The sequence below is a fragment of the Panicum hallii genome, chromosome 8 (assembly GCF_002211085.1).
Source record: "Panicum hallii strain FIL2 chromosome 8, PHallii_v3.1, whole genome shotgun sequence".
Taxonomy (NCBI): Eukaryota; Viridiplantae; Streptophyta; class Magnoliopsida; order Poales; family Poaceae; genus Panicum; species Panicum hallii.
Window position 1 is genome coordinate 40,288,723 of NC_038049.1, and position 20,250 is coordinate 40,308,972.

The 20,250-nt window shown below is 48.1% G+C and overlaps 2 protein-coding genes and 1 pseudogene across 2 annotated transcripts; 2 read left to right on the forward strand and 1 right to left on the reverse strand.

Moving 5' to 3' along the window:
• The first annotated feature begins 4,323 nt into the window (after window positions 1–4,323).
• On the forward strand, window positions 4,324–6,404 carry LOC112903824 (antimicrobial peptides-like). The gene has a single exon (XM_025973019.1). It carries the CDS (start codon window positions 4,470–4,472, stop codon window positions 6,042–6,044), a length of 1,575 nt encoding a protein of 524 aa, XP_025828804.1. The 5' UTR covers window positions 4,324–4,469; the 3' UTR covers window positions 6,045–6,404.
• A 463-nt stretch (window positions 6,405–6,867) lies between these two features.
• On the reverse strand, window positions 6,868–14,164 carry LOC112902657 (protein ROOT HAIR DEFECTIVE 3 homolog 2-like). Its single transcript, XM_025971805.1, has 22 exons — window positions 13,873–14,164; window positions 13,397–13,463; window positions 13,149–13,251; window positions 12,362–12,432; window positions 12,211–12,274; window positions 12,066–12,131; window positions 11,911–11,958; window positions 11,766–11,828; window positions 11,639–11,695; window positions 11,276–11,434; window positions 11,082–11,150; window positions 10,913–11,004; window positions 10,385–10,463; window positions 9,794–9,959; window positions 9,281–9,405; window positions 8,925–9,187; window positions 8,706–8,802; window positions 8,427–8,588; window positions 8,228–8,332; window positions 7,850–7,944; window positions 7,613–7,709; window positions 6,868–7,438 (listed from the first exon to the last, which is right to left on the reverse strand). The coding sequence occupies exons 1-22, from the start codon at window positions 14,033–14,035 to the stop codon at window positions 7,187–7,189; spliced, it is 2,463 nt and encodes an 820-aa protein (XP_025827590.1). The 5' UTR covers window positions 14,036–14,164; the 3' UTR covers window positions 6,868–7,186.
• A 3,169-nt stretch (window positions 14,165–17,333) lies between these two features.
• Window positions 17,334–19,404, forward strand: LOC112902721 (annotated as a pseudogene).
• Window positions 19,405–20,250: the final 846 nt, after the last annotated feature.

A 20,250-nucleotide genomic window follows, 5' to 3' on the forward strand; every position in this document is an offset into this window, starting at 1 on the left:
AATATTATTCCAAACATACATTAATAAAGGTTCAAAAACAAACAAGTATTGTTCCAAACATACATGAATAATAGTGAAAAAGCAAATATTGGTACAAACAGTTCATTTCAGCTGCTTCATCTCATGCTCCCTCTTCAACCAATCAAGTCTCCCTTCAAGTGTTTCAAATGTTGCAAGGAGCTCTCTAATTTCAGGTTTTATGATGAGCAAAGTGGATATGTGCATAAGAGCAGTTCCCTCCTGCACCCCACATTCTTTCAACATTTTTATAGCCTCTGCAATGGTAGGCATATGGCTGGTCCTAGGAGCCGATGAAACTTCAAGACTGCTGCTAATCTTGTCCACTCCTTCTATCTTGCTGCAAGTTTTCTTGTACAACTGAAGAAATGGGCTGCTCTTCTCTTCCTTGTCTTCCATACCAGTAGAGGAAGATGTCTTGCGCTTCTTATTGTTTTGGTTTTGCAATACGGTCAGATTTGCATTCAAAGGACTTTTCTCCAACTCTTGCACATCATCATCAGTTGAATTACCACAAAAATCCCCCGGGATGGAGGCCGACGCCCCGGTAAACATGGGCACCTCCAAACATGATGTGCAGTGACTCCAAGTTGGCCGGGCCACATTTTCTGAACTGCTGATGCTTGCATTTCCTTTTATTAGTTGGATCATCACATTTCTACAATCAAATGCACAAGAAATAAGGTACTGCCCAACAAGAAATACTAGTAGAACAGGATGTAACACTTACCGCAAGATGTTCTTCCCACCATTTATCATCACAATCCACTGTTTGTCGTATCTCATTCCATCCAAGTTCAGTAGCACTATTTTTTAACTCCATAAAAATAGTGTAACTTCTTTTGAGATTGTCCCATTTGTTCTTCATTTGCAAATGTTCTAGTTTCTGTCCCCTTTCTTCTGCGAACTTAGTTTCAATATTCTTCCAATGAACCTTATTAAGATAACCTAATGGCCTATGTCCAGCAAGAACCTCAGATGCACATAGTTCACAAAAAAGCTTCACTTTTACTGCAGACCATTCTGCTTTGTCACCCATTCTAATATGCAAACATTATGTATGTTATTTACTATGTGCAGAGATAAGACAAACACATAACAATCACACTGCCAAAATAGTAAGCACTAACGAATTACCATTCATGGAGGAGAAGGGACGAAGAGATAATCGGTACCTTCGCAACTCGACTTGGGGCAGCTGCTAGGGGCGACACTCGGAGGGGGCGGCGGCCAGGAGATGGACTCGAAGCAGGGGCGGCCGCCAGGGGCGAGAATCGAAGCAGGGGCGGCGATGGGCAGCGTCCGCAGCAGGGGCGCGGCGTCGGGAGGGCGGCAGGGGCTCCGCGTCGGGGGGCGGCGGGGGCGGGGGGGCGGGGGCCGGCGCGTCAGGGGGCGGCGGGGGGCGTGTCGGGGGCGGCCGGGCCGCCGCGTCGGGGGGGCGGTGGGGGGCGCGGCGGGGAGCGGCGGGGAGCGCGTCGGGGGCGGCGGGGGGTGCGTCGGGGGGCGGCAGGGGGGCTGCAGGTGGCGGCGGGTGGAGCTTGTGGATAAGGGAAACAGGAGGCCACGGGGAAAAGAACGATGAGGCAGCTAAGGGGTACGTTACTTGGCGGTGGCATGGTGGGTAATTTCCACCGAAACACAGTAGAATCCGGGGGGTGGGGTGATTTCTCCAATGAACTACGAGAATCAGGTGTGTTACCAAAATCGCTTTCACGTGGGAACCCCTTTGGTTTGGATTCCAGCTTTTTGAACGTGAATATGAGATGCAAAGCCAAACCAAAGGGACCCTTAGACTTTTCCATCTGCCCCTCTCTGAGGAAGCTTTTGATCAAATGGGGCTTTTGCAGAACCTTCTTGACTCACAACCTATAAGTGCATAGTCAGACTGGTGGAGCTATATTTGGGGGAACTCCTCATTCTCTTCACAGAAAGCCTACAAACATTTGATTGGACTTGCCCAAAATAAGCATAAGGTTTTTTTCTAGCTTTTACTAAAGGATCGCTTAAGCACACAAGGAATATCCTTAGAAGGAAATCCTAGCTTCTTATGATTGTGTCATATGTACTGAGAGTTTGGGGGAAACAATGGAACACCTCTTCCTTGCATGTCCTTTTGCCACTACCTGCTGGGGTCTTATAGGGATTCAAGTGACATCCAGGGACAACACCTTTTCAGCACTGGAAAGCTTCAAGACTCAACTACGAACACCAATTTTCAAAAGCCTAATCATTTTACTCAGTTGGAGTATTTGGTTATCAAGAAATGATCTATTTTTCAAGGCTTGCCACATTCTTTGAATTCTTGCAAGGCTGTTTTCAAGAAAGAACTCATCCTGCTTTTGCATCGAGTGAAAGTCAAGCACAGAGCAGAGTTAGAAGAATGGATAGTTTCTTTTGGGTAGTTGTTGTGATCTTTTTTGTTTCTTTCTTTGTTTCTTGAACGCTTGTGTAAACTTTAGTTCCTTTCTTTCTTTATATATATATATATATATATAATCAATAGGGGATTCCAATCTTTTTTTGAAGTAGATCACATCCTGCTTTTTTCAGAAAGCAAATAAAGTTTACAAACCGCTGGAGTTGCCAGCTTGCTAAAAAGGTTCACAGAACTCAGAACAATATTGAACAGAACAGACTACAACTCAACGACAGAAACAGAAATCAAAGGAAAGTTTCTTCAGCAGCCTGCTGTCTCGTCCTGAGCGTAAAGTCTTTCATCCACCTCGTCACGCCTTCTCTTGTTTCTCCCAGCTTTCTTCGATCCTCCTCAAGCGACAAGATCCCCCATTTCTGCAGGAGCATATCAGATTTATACATCACATCAATTGCCGATGAAGGAAACTTCTTTTCAATAGCCATTTTATTTCTACACACCCAAAGCGCCCAAGCAACTATAGCGAACTGAAACAGCTTCAGATCATAATCTGTACAGCTTACAGGAAGCTACACCCTGAAGAAATCGGCCCAACTCCTAGGTGCACGATACCACCACTCCAGAGCCTCTTTAAAACAGCTTCACACAAAAGAGAAAATGACACAACCAAAGAAGATGTGGTCCACCGCTTCTTCCACCCCACACAGGACACATAATAGGGGATTCCAATCCCCTCCTGTTACATAAAAAAAAGAAGACAATTGTGTGCAATTTGTTCTAAGAGTCCACATTTTTTTTTTTGCGATAGCTCAGACCTATGGACACGGTGTACAAACATTGGCGAGAAGCAGTCACATGGTTTGTGATGGAATATGATCATTCCCTAAAGGGGGAGAAAAATTACAGGTGCGTTAAGCAAGGGAAGGCAGCTGAGAGCCTGAGAATCGTGAACCGTTGAGCGTCTGCACTGCAGAGATGGCGCCAATTACCTCCGGTTCAAACTTGAACGGCTGGGCCGGGCCGTACTGGCGCATGAGGAAATTAGGCCGCGACCAAGCCAGGTGGTCTCGAGGCCCATAGACCCGTAGCTACTTCGCCCACAAATTGCCCAATTTGCCACTAATTTGTTTGCTCCGGGTATAGGAAGATTTTGTAACCCATCAGTTTGCGGCATTGCATTGCACATTTGCACCCACAAATTTGAGTCAACAATATGTTAAACTAAAAATTCTCACCTCTAGTTACCGAGAAAAAAAGTAAGACCTTCGTCTAAACAAATACGAATTTCCAACTAAAAGATTTAAACTTCAGCTCAAAATCCCCACTTTTAGCTCACACAGTTTTTTTTTCCCTAAAAAAACGCGTCTCTCAAGTTTCGAGTCTCTGAATAGTGATCGAGAGAGACAAGAGGTTTGTGCGTGCGTGCATGCATTGTAGATATGCATGTGTTGCATGCGTGAACCCTGACGTGTAGGACGGAAACGGCCGCAGTCCCGATGCCGTCAGGCCAGGCCATGCTCATCCGCTTCTTCCTCCGATCATCCATGGAGACACGACGCCCTCCCACCTACTCCCCTGCCCGGCAACCTGCGAACGCTCCAAGTCCCGAGCACCTCCCCCACTATCATCCACCCCCAGGTCACGTGGAGCACGCCCCGCGCCGCGCGCCACCGCCCCGCCACCTCGGCCGTCCGCCGACGCCGACGCGAGCTCTGGCTCTGCTTTGCTCACTCATCACACGCTCCACTGTCACCCACCCCTGCCCCGGTGCTACCCGCCAAGTCACACCGAACTCCCGCGCGCGGTCGACGTGGCCTCGCCGCGCCACGCCCACGCCCCGCCGCCGCGCCACGTCGCCGTGCGCCTCGCCACGTCCCGGCCGGCCGGGACGCATGCATGCGCGGCGTCGTCGACCCCCGGCCACTTCCCCCGGACGCGTATAAATACCTGCTGCTCGTCCATGGCAACCGGCACCCATCTCATCTCGACCGTCCTCCATCGCTCCCTCCTCGATCGCGCTAGTAGCAGCAGCTAGTGACCTCTCCGAGAATAGCTAGCTAGTAGGGCGGCGGCGGCCATGGGGAAGGGTAGCGGGGGCGCGTGGTGGGGGCTGCTGCTCCTCGCCGGGGTGCTGCTCGCCGCCGCGGCGACGGCCGCCGCAGAGGAGGATGTGGCTGCGGCGGAGGTGGCGGCGGACCGGGACCCGAAGGAGGACCTGCGGTGGTGCAGGAAGGGGTGCCGGTGGCAGTACGGGCAGGACGCGCGGCGGCGGGAGGAGTGCGAGCGCGAGTGCCGGGAGCGGCACCGCCAAGGCGAGCAGGAGGACGACGACGAGGACGCGCTCGGCTCCGGGAGGGGCGAGTGCCGGCGCAAGTGCGTGAGCCGCTACGAGGACCAGCCGTGGCGGGTGCCCGAGTGCGTGAGCCGGTGCCGCCGCCGCGGCGTGGAGGAGGATGAAGAGGAGAACGAGAGCGGGCGCGGGCGCGAGTGCCGGGAGCGGTGCGAGCGCCGCCACGGCGGGGACTGGCGGGAGAAGCAGCGCTGCCTGATGGAGTGCCGGCGCCAGGAGCAGGGGGCCGCCGAGGACGACGGCAACCGGTGCCCGTGCTCATGCCGGACGCAGTGCGAGCGCCACCAGGACCAGGGCAGCAGGCGGCGCTGCGTCGAGGCCTGCGAGCGCCGCCGGGAGCAGGAGGGGGAGGACGGCAACCGGTGCCCATGCAGCTGCAGGACTCAGTGCGAGCGCCATGGCGACCAGGGCAGCAGGCGGCGGTGCGTCGAGGCGTGCGAGCGCCGGGAGCAGGAGGAGGGCCACGGCGGCAGCCGCGACGCCGACGAGAACAGCAGCCGCGGGGACCGGTGCCAGAGGAAGTGCCAGCGCCAAAGCGACTGGCCGGCGAGACTGCGGTGCATGGAGCAGTGCCAGCGCGAGGAGCGGCAGGAGGAGGGCCGCGGCGACGCCGACGAGCAGGACAGCTACTGCAGCAGCCGCTGCGAGGAGAGGTGCCAGCAACACGGCGGCCGGGAGAAGCAGAGGCGGTGCGTGCGCCGGTGCGAGCGCGAGGAAGGCTGCCGCCGCCGCGACGCCTTCATCGCCGCCGACGAGGAGGAGGACAACGACGACCGCAGCTGCAGGCAGCAGTGCCAGCACCACCGCGACTACGACAGGAAGCAGCAGTGCATGCGCGACTGCCGCCGCCACCACGGTAGCGGCCGCGGGGAGGGCGAAGAGCGCGCCGCCGACGAGGAGGACAACCACCACTGCAGGGAGCAGTGCCAGCACCACCGCGACTACGACAGGAGGCAGCAGTGCATGCGCGAGTGCCGCCGCCACCACGGCCGCGACGGCGCCGACGAGCAGGACAACGGCTGCTGCGGCGACCGGTGCGAGATGAGGTGCCAGCACCACCAGGGCGACCGGGAGAAGCAGCGGCGGTGCGTGCGCCGGTGCGAGCGCGAGGAGGGCTGCAGCCGCCGCCGCGACGCCGCCGCCGACGCCGACGAGGAGGAGGGCAACGACGACCGCAGCTGCAGGCAGCAGTGCCAGCACCACCGCGACTACGACAAGAAGCAGCAGTGCATTCGCGACTGCCGCCGCCACGGCGGCCGCGGCTGGGAGGCGGTGGCCGGCGCCGTCCTCCAGGTGGTGTGACGTGCATGGCGTGGCGCGCAGCGAATAAAATAAAGTGCGTACGACACGTGTCGCCGCGCCGGCCGCACACGTGGCTGGCCTGCATGCGGACCCCACCCGTCGACCAAGTACTGCCGCTCCTCGTCCGTATACACACCTGTGTATACGCACGCGTATGTGTATACGTCTTCCGTACGTAGAGGCGTAGAGGAATAAAAGAGCGGTGGATGCATACGTGGCGATCGCTCTCCGTACGAGAGAGCTGACGTGTACTGTATGCGACGATGTAAATACGTGATGTGGAGGGACCCGCTGTCTATGGTGACACTGTTTGCCTTAAGTTGACAGGCTATGTCAGTGAGATGTGTGGTGTTAAATAAAGTGACAACGTTTTCAAAAAGTTCATGGTTCGCTTTTTTAAATTTTTGTGAAAAACATTCACAAAACCATGCAAGTCATAGATAAGTGATGCTCTCTACCAATTTGGATTAGTAGTTTTTGCTATGAAGTATAAATAGTACATACACTTTTATGAAACAACATTTCGAGATAATTTACGTACGAGTATCATTCCCAAATATCTTAAAATGTAAAAAAGTATCTTGTAACAAAAAAAATGAAACGGTTGGCTAGCCTTTCCAAAAATTGTCACCTCTCTCAAGGTTCAAGAAGGAATTCAACGGATTGCAGGCGCAAGATTTGTGAGCTAAATGCATGTATAGATTTAGCCCAACAAAATGTAACAGAGCAGTTCTAGTAGTCTCACCCTAGTCCTATAGCAGGCTAACTTGAGACATTTGCAGGAAACGGCACGCATCGAGCTATTTAGAAAAGGCACACAGACTCGAACCTTTCCAGTACTGGTCATGTATATTCTAGTGCAATCTCTCTTGTTCAGTACTGTACATGCATGTTTTGGTTGGGCTACTCAAGAATCTACTAGTGCTCTACTATCATCAATCAGTTCATCACCCTGCAGAAGTTCATCATGATGCTTCAGTTTTCTGCCAGGCACACAACTTAATGATTTTATCTCACAGGACATTTATACACCACAGCCGATAGCACAACACAAAGTTTTTACTTGTCAACTAGAAACCCCTGAAGGATACCTAAATACTGGTCTGCTTCTTCTTCCACAGGGATGGATACTCCATACGGTATTAAGATTCATGTTCGTCACCGCCGTTCGAGTCCACGGAGGAAGATGTGGATGGCGAGTCAGGAGATTGGTGGTACTGCACTTGAGCCTGTCGCCACATCTGGTTCCTGAAGCTGTGAGTATGGACCTGTGGGGGGCGGCTAGACCGGCCTGGGGAATGCTTCTTGTGGCTGTGGCTCATGTTGACGATCGCAGTCATGATGTCCATGATTGTGGGGAGCAGCCTTGATGAAATCGTAAGAAGAGCAGATAGCTGCAGATGGAGGACATTCATTTTGAGATCAGCGTGAAACTACAGTGGTAAGATTCAGTTGCACTGAAATGCATCGGGCAGAAACACAAGAACGTAATGTTGCTTGAAGAAAAGAAATGGAATTCTAGGAGCAGAAACATTGCTCTATTTAGTAGCTTTGGGACATGTTCTTACAGTGCCATGGCGAAAATAAGCAGTGATGTCATATTGCAGCCATATGGCATATGATAGCACGAAGGCAACAAAGAAGCCCAGAAGGTACAGCGGGTTCCTGTTCATCAGCAAAAGAAAATGATTACACTAGTTATACACATGCCAATGATAAAATCTGCATTGTGGAAGTGTCTGCACTTCTGTAGTCTTAACTACAAATAGAAAACAAATAAACAAATTATTTTGGCAGACGATTACCTAAGAAGAAACACAAATTCATTGTAACCTAGTATTGCCAGAAGCAGAATAGTCCACGCAGGTGGCAACCAGTTCTTGCTACGCCTATGTGTTTCCTGGCAGGAGGAATTCAGATTGGAAGAATTTGGTCAGCAAAATGCAAAATGTAAACATATTTCAACAAAATGCACGTGATATAAACAACCCAGCAAAACAAGTATACTAATTTTGGAAAAAGAAGTACAGATGAAATCTGGGATTGGTGTTCAGAAGTCTGTGAAACTAAGAAAATCAGTTCCATAAGTTGATTATCCAACAAAACTGTGAACATGGATCGTAGTTATGTAAGCACTGACCCCAAACAGGATGGCCCATTGAGAAGGCATTGAAAAAATATACCTGCATAGACATTGCTTGTGCAACAGCATACTCTGTCTCTGCTTTGAATTGCCTCCAGATGGATTTACACTGCACTGGCGTAATCAGTGTATCCTTTGGTGGCACCTGCACAATTAGAAAAGTATTCCAAACTATCTCTCACTGTAGATCTCATCCTAATAAGCCATAAACATCCCAAGTGCAGTGTAGGCAGTAAAACCTCTTCCCACGTGCTTGAAGCAAGTGGATCATAAGTAAACTCGACGCTCCTCTTCTGGGAAAAGGGTCCGCTGTCTAAAAGAGCAGTAATCAGAGCCCGGTCTATTTTGTCTGGTTTATCATCCAACCTTATAGCTGCCATTACAGACATAAGTCTTAAAGCCTGCAGTGAAACATGAGATCCATATTATGGTTCTTATGGATAAACAATATAAATCAGGTCAGACACTACAAGTGGTGCGATACTGTTTAGCTGAAAAAAAATGTCAAATGTCAATACTGCTAAGCGTGCTTCTCTAGTGATTGCACGTATATCTTCATCCCCCGTCCATGTCCTTGGCATTGAATTTCTATCGCGGCTCAACACAGTGAAAAACCTACAAATGATTCAATGATATTAGGAGAAAATATATGAACGCTAATGGTAGTAGGACCTGAAAACTGACACTGCATCCTTTCTTCGAATTTTACTTCAAATAACAAAAAAAGAAAATTATACCTTTCTTTCATACGCATCAGAACATTTCCAGCTTCTTCTCTAGCTTTCATTTCCACTACACTTCTTGCATGTTCCCTTAAGTCTGAGATCATCTTACTGGAAACTGTCTGGTCCAGGCCAAACTCAGAAAGGGAAGCTGAGAATGCAAGGGCAGCATTTTCAGTCTCACGCCTATACAGTATCCTAATACATGCCCAGGAGTCTCTCTCCCCAGTTTCCAGTATGGATTGTACAGGCCCAGCAAGTGCATCTGACAGATTCTTCTGCAATAAGCAATGCAAAAGTTCAAAAGATAAGTATGTAATGTTTTCAAAATGATCATGACGTTTAGAACTTGCGAAATCAAGGATATTGACCTCATAACTAGCTTTTAGTTCAGCCAATTTTGTGTTCCTAATAGATTCTACGTGAGCTTGCATGTGCTCTTGCAGTTTGTTCCTAACTTTTGAAGCATCCCATTCCACATGTTTGACTGCTGCATCTGCACAAAAAAGAATTAGTACTCAACATCACTGAATTGTAGATTGACAAATAAAAAATGATACATGATAGTAAGTATGACACAATTATCTCCATTAAAGGCGATGATTACAGGGTTCAAATGGACCATTACATACGCATCATCCGTTGCATCAAGTATTAACACATACAAGATGATAAAGGACTTCAAGATCCTATGATTGCACTAATGGTATTGTCCACCAGAAGCTCAGCAAACAAAATCTTACTGAAGCCTGACGTGTGCAATGAGTTGTTGAGGATTAACTTTGTAGCAGCATATGAGGTTTGACTAAACGTTAGTTGACAAAGGTTGAGTAAATGGCTGAACCTTTTCTTCCCAAGATATCTAGTGGCAGTACTTCACATACCTCTCAGTCCAGCATCGAACTCTGCCATTGAAGCCTGAACACACTGATGAACTGACGCTGCAAATCCCTCTCTGCTCCTTAATGTTTGTTCCAGATCACTTCTGAATTTGTTGAGAGCCACAAGATGCAGGTGCTCTATCACTGTCTCGAGAGCAGGATATGTGTGCTGCAAAAACCAATTCTTCTCATGATACTCTTTGAGATAAAAAGGCCAGCTAAAGGGCAGAATGAAGCAGTCCAGTAACTTTCTAAGAAGTTATTCTTCAGTAAAAGTAACAAACATCCCATTTATAACAATATATCAGCCAGAATTATGCATACATAGGAACTTATCAGCACCATGATAAGAATCTTGCTATTAAAAGGACTGAGACCTTTGCAATACGATGACAGTGGTTGGACCATATACTCAAACATTAGGAAATAACAATTGACGAGATAAAGTATCATGAAGCACTGATTCTTAAGCAAACATGGACATTAGTCCTTGGGCTTAACTATTGCCCTACTGATAAGCAGATATCATCAGCTGGGATAAACTAGTTCCTCAGATCAGTGGTGCAGTTGGTCATTTGGAAATGAGTTACTCACATCTAGCATTGAAGATTCTAATTGTTTCCGCTTAGCAGTTCTTACACCTTCATCAAAATACAATGTTTCCATGTCATACCTGCAACAAAATCAGTATTATAATTTGTCACATAGGTTTGCAAGCACCAATCAAAATAACTCACGAGACCTCTACATTTTGCTTTGTGGTATCCCTGACTAAAATATGGTCAGCCGCCTAAGATATGAAACATTCTGTTCCCAGTGTTTGAGAACTTGCATTCCTGTTTGTAGATTAAATTGTTGATGATAGAGCACTTCATTCTAGTACAGTATAGGAAATTGATTGATTGTCAGATACCAACTTAATTTCCATAGACAGAGTCCACGAACATGAGCATGAAAGGAAATGCATTAGCATTACGTCTCACAACTCAAGAGAGTGAACTGAGGTAGTTAGTCAAAGCTAGCAAATTCAGGTTGTTGAACACACTGAATCATGGCAGACACCTGTGTTTATCTTAACTTTCTAAAAGAAACAAAACAATAATAATTAGTCAGATCACCCACTCTGATAGATAAGAATCGAGAATAGCTCCAAGCCTCGTCCCAAAGCTTGGCACCGGACCAGATTTTGCAGCTGCTTCTAGCTCCAACCAACCCTGCAAAGCGGAATAATCAATCCGTATTCAGCCAATTAAACAAATAATACAGAACTACAACATAAGAACAATCTCACCTTATCGGACAAAAAGCAAGTGAGCTTTTCATTTGCAATCTCTTCACATCGAACAGTAGCAACCATGACCTAGGAAATGTACAAAGAGTTACACTTTAAATACACATATTCAAAAAGAAAGTGATGAATGTCCACACGTGCAATTATAACTGTTTTAGTTTGGTAGAATTGATGGCAAAGAATGGCACAGTAACCTTGTGAGCAGGAAGGTTAAGGTCCTTATTTTCACGTATTACTTTCCAAATCTGCAGTGCACTGAGACAGAAACCTGAAGCAGGTACCACACCTCGTCTATCAGCTGCAAGACCGCCTGGTGCAATTGAATGATAAAATCTCTGCCTGAGTTGTCCAACCTGATCAAGGAATAAAAAATGACATAGTACAATAGAAGGTGTTCTGTACCATTAAAATTGGAATAAGGTATGCATAAATTCAGAGCTCATAACTTCCATTGAAGACGAAAGTTCCATAACAAATGCAATTACAACCATTAGAGAAGAGAAGGAAATTATAGTACATTAAAGAGAGAAAACGGAGTACTTGAACGTTCAGTGTACCTGTTCCTTAAATAGTTCTTCTTTCTCTTCATAACTTGACAGAGCAGTAACCTCCACCTTTATATTGCAGAAAATATAAGTCAGTTGATGCATGAAAACCTCAGTTTCAGAAAACTGATGCACTGACATTGAAGAATTCATTAAGCGCTGCTTCCTTGTAGGCTTCTGGTTTCCGAACAGAGTCCCATATCTGGTAGAGAAAGATAAGAATAAATGAGAATTGCGATATGACAAAGAGGAAAGCAAGTGAGCAGATAACAAAACTCTGGCACCTTCTGAATATCGTCCTTGAGAGCTTGTGTTAGATACTCTAGCGGAGTCTGCAAAGACAGGAAAAACAGAGCACACGAAAGCCAAACCAACTAAAAATTTCAGACAACAGAAATAGAGAAAGAAAGTGGATCTCAATCTCTGGAACTTTACGTACCTTTGTTTTATCGCGGATAACTAGTAGCAGTGTCGTCTTGCGAGGGCTGAATAAACGCATCAAAACCTTAAAGAGATAAATAATAATAAGATTACTGAACAAAGGAGAAATGAAATACAGTGTCTCATTGGAAGAGATCCATCACCTGAAATACTGTTCTCAAAAGAGGCCTGTTTGCAGCATGTTCTCGTCCTATGTCATGACACCACCTGCAGATCATATAATAATTAAACATCTCTGTACTCACCAAACTTTCAAATTTCAATAAAGCAGAAATATGTGAAATAGTGACTCACAAATTTATCATAACAATGTCTGAAACTGCAAGGGCAAACAGAGCACTCTGCTTCTCGAAAGCAGTATCATCCTGAAAGAATAACACATAGAACAGTAGATAGTGATAAATAAATTATGAATACAATCATACAACAGTAACTAGGGCGTCATGAGTGGTAAACTGAAAACACTAGAACATCACTTCAGCAAAAGAATGTCAAATTTATGAAAAGCAAATGACTGTGTACATTTTAAGTTGATGAAATGCACGCAAATCTTAACTCGGCACTGAGAACAGTTATGATTAAGTCAAATGAAATTAATCTAATTACACTCAAAACAAGAGATGCTCAAATGAGTCGATTGTATCCAGGCACCACAGCATGGCAAGCTACTAACCAACGTGGAAAGGGACATATATAGCTCCAAGCAACCAAATGCATTAATCACTATCATGGCATCTTTTCGGAGACATTACTCACAACATGGTATTACTGTCCCGACTATCCTTACAGCAAAGTTAACAAGGGCACTAATGCCGCATGTGAATCAAGCCAAGTACTACTAACTACTAAACGCGGCCATTCTCTTCATGACAGGTTAAATGCGATAGTACACAGGAAAGCAGCGACATAAAATTTGGAGATCCGTCAGCAGTTAAGGTACAAGGAACACAATAACTTGTCAACATGCTATAGAGTAACGCTACGAACAGTTGCTCCAATTGCACATGGAAACAAAAAAAGGATACAACGGGAACGGGGAAAAAAACTCTGCTCGGGGGCATTTCTGCAGATAAACTTTCACCTGCCCTCTTTCCCTCCCGTCCGTCCCCTCCAGATCCAGGACAACGGTGAAGGGCTCGATCCCAACGGCCTTGGCGATCCAAATCCCCTTGGTGGTCTGGTGCCTGTCATCAAACATCAATCAACCAGCAAAATGAGCAGCACCCATGACCCATCTAGAATTACACACACACACTGCAACGAACCAAAAAGCAGCTGATGAAGTCGAACAGTTTTGGCACAGCGTAGTGCCCCGCGCGCGGTGCTTACCTTCCTCTCAAGGCATCCATTTCCCTGAAGTTCGTCCCGAAGAGATGGTTGAGCAAGGTGCTTTTCCCTGGCCGAGGAACAGAGCAGCCGTCAACTAGAGGTTTTGAATTTAACTGCTTGAATGAAACAAAACCAGGCTTGCTGAAATGGCATGATCGGCGAAAACAGTGCTAGAGGGCTTCACGAAGTAACCGAAATCGAAATCAAAATCGCCGCGATCGCTCCCAACACCCTCGATTCCTCACCCCGGCGATCACCGGAAATAACCGAAACCGAACGTACGGAAATTCCATCCCGGGAAACGCAGCGGCCGCGTCCCCGCGTCTGCTGCTCTGCGCCCCGCACGAGCACGAGCACGAACGAGCGAGGCAGCCGCGCACGGCCAGCCCCGTCGACGAGGATGGTGAGAAGGTGGGACCGTGGGAGGGAACAGGGAATGGAAGGGGTGGGGAGGGGAGGAGGCTGGCGAAACGTACCGCTGCCCTGGGGCCCGAGGATGGAGACGACGGCGTAGGAGAGGCCCCGCCCGGGGAGCCCCGCGGCGGCGGCGAACCGCTCCATCGCGGCGGCGTCCATCTCCCCGCTCACGCCCACCACCTGCGCCGCGTGGCACTCCCCGCCGCCCGCCGCGGCGTCCATCGCCCCGCTCGCTCGCCGCAGGCCCGAAGCAGAGCGGCGCAACGGCTAGAGAGAGAGAGAGCAGAGAGAGAGAGAGACAGGTGTCGCGTCGCCGCCGCCGTTGGGGGTTTATACGTGGTTTTACGGAAGGAATATTAGAGACGGCGGCGGATGGATTGCGACGGAAGGGCTGGACAAGAGCCGAAAAGGGACACGATAGATCGCGCGATCCACTCCAGGACCCCTCCAGGGGCTTCCGAACCGTACTACGTGTATCAAATTATACGATTTTCTTGCGCCCGCTATATGGGTACGTGGCTACGCATGAGAATTGTGTTTGAATTTTCGTTGGATTATGACAAAGAAAAAAGTAACCGAATCATCATCAGCAGCATTTTTGAAACTTAAATCAGATAAAATGGACCCTAGCAAAGAGAAATGGGTCGTGACGAAACGTGTTGCCTCTAAAATTGTCTTGATATGTTTGGTAGATATATATGCGACATTCGGACGTTGTTTTAGCCAGAGAGGAGCTAGAAATATCGAGTTATGCTACCACTTAATGTTACTGTCTTAAAAAAGTTTAAGGCAAAAAAGTTAAAAAGTTTGATAGTTGATTCACTTGAGCTATTTCGCCAGTTATCATGATGAAATGTGGCTTGTCCTCTTGAGCTATTTCGTCGGTTGCAACTGCGGTGCAGCTTGCGCTTGTAGCAGCAGCTCCGATGCAGCCGCAACCGAATAGCATGTAAATAACAAAGTGCCAACTCATTTGCTATAAGCAAAACATTAGTTAGAAAACTTAGAATAAAATAATCCTTATTTGCCATATTATAACCTCTTTAGCCTTAAGGTTAGCGTAGTGAGATTTAGAATATTACCTTCAGCCTGGTTGATGTATTTTTTACCGAATTTATTTTACGATGACAAAACCATCGCTCATGCATGTTTAGTTTGGAAGCTGATCAAATGTCTAGAAAACCGATTTATGAATTTGAAATAGATTCAAAGTAGGTGTAAGCATGTGGCATGGATACCATTACTTTTGTGAGAAATAAAATTTTCATATATGACGGACATAGCAGTCTTCCATTTAGAATATTTAAGATTTTGCAAGGTTCTTTCGTATGTGTGTCGTATTTGGATTAAGCACTAGATGATGTTCTTCATTTTGCAGTGAGGATGTTCTTTTATCCTACTAAAGTCATTGGAACCTCACTTTTCAATGGGCGTCCAGGAATTACAATTTTTTCTGCATGTGTTTTGGTAATTACAAGAGAGAATAAATTCATGCAATGGGTAACTCACAAAGAAGCTACTTTCCTTCCTCGGCCTATCTACCGAGACTTTTGGTCGTATTTCTTTTGGTAGTACACTCAACAAATAACTTGGCCGTCATGGCCCATGTAAAATGATGGGCGCTTTCCTTTCACGGGCCCTCTCTGCTGGAGGCCTTCTCCCATGCTATACAATTCAAACTTTGTTCGAGAGGTTGATATTGGACTTCTTTTTGCTAGAAAGGTTAGTATTGGACATTCTTGAGCGGCTCAAAAAAAAACACTTAAGTAAGGGGCTTGTGCTATTGCTCACGAGCCATGTCCACGTAGGTAGGTTCGCTCCTAAACGTAATATTTTCTCGAGAACAAACCATAAACCATCACCAAGTATTACAAACACTGCGGCATGCTTCATTATAAATGAATCCTAGATAATATATTCAATAAATACGATAAGATATAGAGAGGAACACCGTTATGGAGACCTTCACCTAAAGGGGTCCAGCACCAAATCATATCAATATCAATCACGTGAGACAGTGATATTGACATCATCGGACGGTGTTGGTACGATACGATACCACCCCTAGAGCACGAGAGTGGTTTTTTTCTCGAGATTAAAATAAACCACCTTGATTTGAATGAAAATACTTCCAAATACACACACCATGATTTCATAAAAAAAAAGCACCATGAACGAAAATTACAGCTATGGGTGGTGAAACAATTGCAGCCGTGCACGAGGTCTTAAAAAGGAAAAGTGCCGTGCCAAAAAGACTGGCCGGCTTCGATTGTGGAGCCGGGTGTCTTGGCTCCTGGCGCACACTATCCATCAGACTATCACTGTCGGGGGATGCAGTCAACGTCGTCGTCGGGGGCTCGGGATAATCCTCCGCTCCTCCGCGGCGGCCGGTTTTGCGTTGCTACGGTTTTGCATCGCCGGCGCTCGCTCGGCGGTGGCGTTTTGGTGGTGGGGGCTCGGCGACGACGGGACAAACCGCGCGCAGCTTCGCGCGGGGCCCGCGGAAGCTTCGCGATTGGACCCTTTTGCCCCGCTTGGGGATACGGATGCGGGGTGTCGGGTTGCAGATTGGCGGATTGCTGCTCGCCGTATCCGATACGGTAGGGTACAGGTGGATATTTTATAAATCAGCTAATTTTTTTAGGAAGTAAATCAGCAAATTAATTACAATAATATAATATTATGCTGATTTCTCATTTTCTCCTTTCAAATTAATTGTGTGGAAATATTGTTCTAGTTTACTAAATTAATTTATTGAGTAGTCGATTCAATGATTCAAATATTTATAATTTACATCTAAATATACAGGGTTGCAATCTAAGGTGGGAGTAGTTCACTCGAAATACTCTCATGCATTAGAGCTAGCGAGTAGGGAGGATGGATCCACGCGCGTCCAAGGCTAGCTATCTCTTGTGCTAAAGTTAAATTTTTTCGGTTATAAGAAGAGCTAAATTAAAACTTTTAGATAAAGGATGCGTATAAGCTTCGCTATAGTATCTTCATGGCTACACATACGACGCGTACTGATACTTATCACAAGTACATATGTCATTCCTGGTTACGTACTTTACATAGCACCAAATCACTAAGATTGGTGATGAGATTTTGCGTCGTGTTTCTCCACTCTTTGACTCCCCCTTCATTTCAAACATTCAGTACTTTCTTCATTCTAAATTATATATTATTTTGGTAAATCTAGATATATATAATTTCTGCTATATATATTGATAAACATTACATCTAGATATATGTCTATATATATTAAAAATTATGTACTTAAATTTGTTAAAATAATTTATATTTTTTTGAAACCAGGGGAGTAGCCGGCAAGGTAAGGCCAAACGTTGCTACAGGTACTCATATTCATTTCCGCGGTCACTGTCAGGCAGGCAGGTCTGGCTTAGACCTTCGGAGGGTAGTCCGGTAAATTCGCCACGGTAGCATATGGGCCACGTCTTCCTCGCAGTTTCCTCCCGCGCCCGCGGTCCACCACTCCACGTCGTCGTCTTCCTCCCACCGCACCACCACCACCATTTCCTCCTCCCTCCTGCCGCGTGTCACCGCCACTATATATAAACGAACCAAGATCATCACCAGGAAGTTTCGCGGTTACTACCACGCCACGGCCACCACCCATCCAACCACCCAGCTCCCGCCGATTGAGAGAAGCAGCAGCAGCCGGCAGGAGGGAGGGAGGAGTAGCCACTGAGCCAGCGCCGAGGAGACCCCCCGGTCCCACCGCGCCCGACCGCCGGGAAGTAAGAGGCGGAGGAGGAGCTAGGGACGGAAGGATGCTTCCGGGCGTGGAGCTCGCGCGGCGGCGGCGCGTGCGCTACCGCGGCGACGCCGCGTCGTCGTCTGCGGCCGCGGGGGAGCACCACCACCACCACCACCACCACCTCCTCCACGCGGACGCCCACCGCGCGGGGCCCGCGGCCGTGGCGGGGCCCGCGCTGGCGGCGCGCGTCCGGCTCGAGGAGAAGCTGCGCGGCGCCGCGCTGCCGCCGGCGACGTCGCCGTCCAGGTCGGTCGCCTTTGCCTTCCCCTCTCTCTCCTTCCCTCCCTCCCTCCCTCTACCCTGTCTTCTCACTCTCCCGTTCGTCGGGGAGATACGTGCTGCGCCAAAACCAAGCGATCGGACAGAGCAGAAAAGATCGCCAATTCTCTGCTTCATTCGCACAAGAAAACATCCAGCTCGTAGCAAGCTTCTCGGATGCAACCATGGTGCCTGCTGAAAGCGACGTCGCACGCGGTTTCGCTGGATTCTTTTAGTTAGAAAAAAAATGGGGTAGTGAAGATCGATGTCGTCGCTGGAAGCATAGATCTCGTTTGATTGCAACAGCATCAAGCCAAGCCGGTTTATGAGTTCCATCTCCGTTGCCGTCTGAACCGTGTGATCAGATCATCACTAGCAGAAGGTAGGCGAAACAGCACCCAGCACGGGAAAGGGGCGTGTGTCCCCTCTCCCGGGTCTGTGGTCGCTGCTGCATCACAGGATTTTTAGTACTATACCTAACGACTTCCGTTCTAGAGGGTTCTAGACCCTGGAGTCATCTAGTGCCTGAATCATTGCGATCGCCATTCGCCGCTGCGTGGCTCAGGACCGAATCCTGCATGTGTAAGCATGTGGCTTAAAAGTTCAGTAACCCCCAAAAGGTTCAATCAGAGCTAGTACCTGCCATGTGATGCGTGATCATGTGGTTCGAGCATTCAGTTGTCAGGGTGCTCTGTTTTCTTGAAGCACTTCTGGCACGATGCGTGATCTTGGGCAACAGAAATACCAGGATGACCAAACCACGAGATACTTCAGTAATCACTGCCTGATGATGATCTGACGGTTTTCTGTTGTCGTTGTAACAACGCAGGTGGAGCCGGCTGATGGGAGAGCGGGAGGGACGAGCGACCTCCGGCGGTCGACGGGGCCGGCGAGACCACCACCAGCAGCAGGAGCAGCAGGCCGAGCTCCGGGCGCCGCCGCCGGCCCCGACCTCGCCGGCGCCGACGACGGGCGGCCGGCGGCGCGCCGAGCTGGCGAGGACGCTGTCGATGGTGGACGTGTGCGCGGTGTGCCTGGACGAGGTCCGGGAGCGGCGGCAGCGGGTGACGCGGCTGCCCTGCTCGCACAAGTACCACTCCGAGTGCGTCCTCCCCTGCTCGCCATCCACCCGGACTGCCCATGCTGCCGGGCGCTCGTGCCCGCCGCCGACGCCCTCTCGTAGGCGTAGCGTGCGTGGCAGCCGCTGCTGCTGACGTGGACCTGTTCTGTTCCTCCGGTGACGTGGCAGCCCGCCCCTGCTCGAGGCTGCAGCGCCTGTAGCTCTACTGCAAGTCTGCAACTGGCAGGAGCCCTTTCAGTTTTTTTTTTTGGGTTGGTTTGTTTAGGCTGCAACTGAAAGTTTGCAAACGTAGAGAAACTTGTAGTTGTAGATGCAGCGTTGGCAGAGGAGCTTCTGGATCCCGACGCTTTGTTTCTGTTCAGTTCCATGCCAGTTACAGGAGCTGTGACACGTGTTCGAATTTCTGGAAATAATGATTTTTGACACGTCAGCTAGGAGAAACGCATGAGGAATAGTGAAAGAAATTAGTTGCTACATTTGAAATTTGAGGTTTCGTTAGTGGTAGGAATTGAACGAAATTTCCTATTTGCCGAACTTTGAACTTGGCGATGAATTCTTTTTTTATTTGGAATTTGTTCGTTCAGGTGATTATGATGACGTGTACGGGCAAATACGAAACGTGTTGTCGTCGGATAGGAAACTTGCATCCAGGACAGAACAAACCGTGAAAAGGGGAACACGAAGAAGAAAGAAGAGGTCCGGCCTGCTATGATCCTGTAGAACTTGCGACGAGAATCTCCATGGTAGAGGCGATGGATGCTCTGAATGTGCTGCAGTGGTTTTGCCTGAACTAGCAGCAGTTTTCATACCTTGCTTGGTCCAATGGTTTTCTTGAAAAACAGGGACGTCGATCTAGGAGCTGCTCAGCATATGCTCTTGGTAACTCCCGTTCGTTGGATTGGAGCGGACCACCAAAACTCGTCTTTTGGACGTCGCTCTAGTGAAATCTCTCTCTAAATATTTTGATTAAAAACATGACGGATCCCTTGTGTCATTGCAAGAATGTTATCATAATATTCGAAAGCATACTGCTAGGTTTCATAAACATAATGCTAATTTTGATATGGACACTAAGAAATAGGCCAGACCTAACTCCTAGTACCTCTGCTTAATGGGTTTGCATCAGATCCGTGTGCATTTGATATGAACAATGCAAAAGTTCTAATGGAACCTAGAGTTATCCAGTTTCAAAAAAAAAAAGTCACTTGGCTTTTGTGTCTTTCCATGACGAACGGATAGACATCGGTGCAGCTCGTGAGCATGCTTGCTTAATGCCACTAACATCACCACCTAGTTGAGCCCGCACTAGGCCAAATCCAG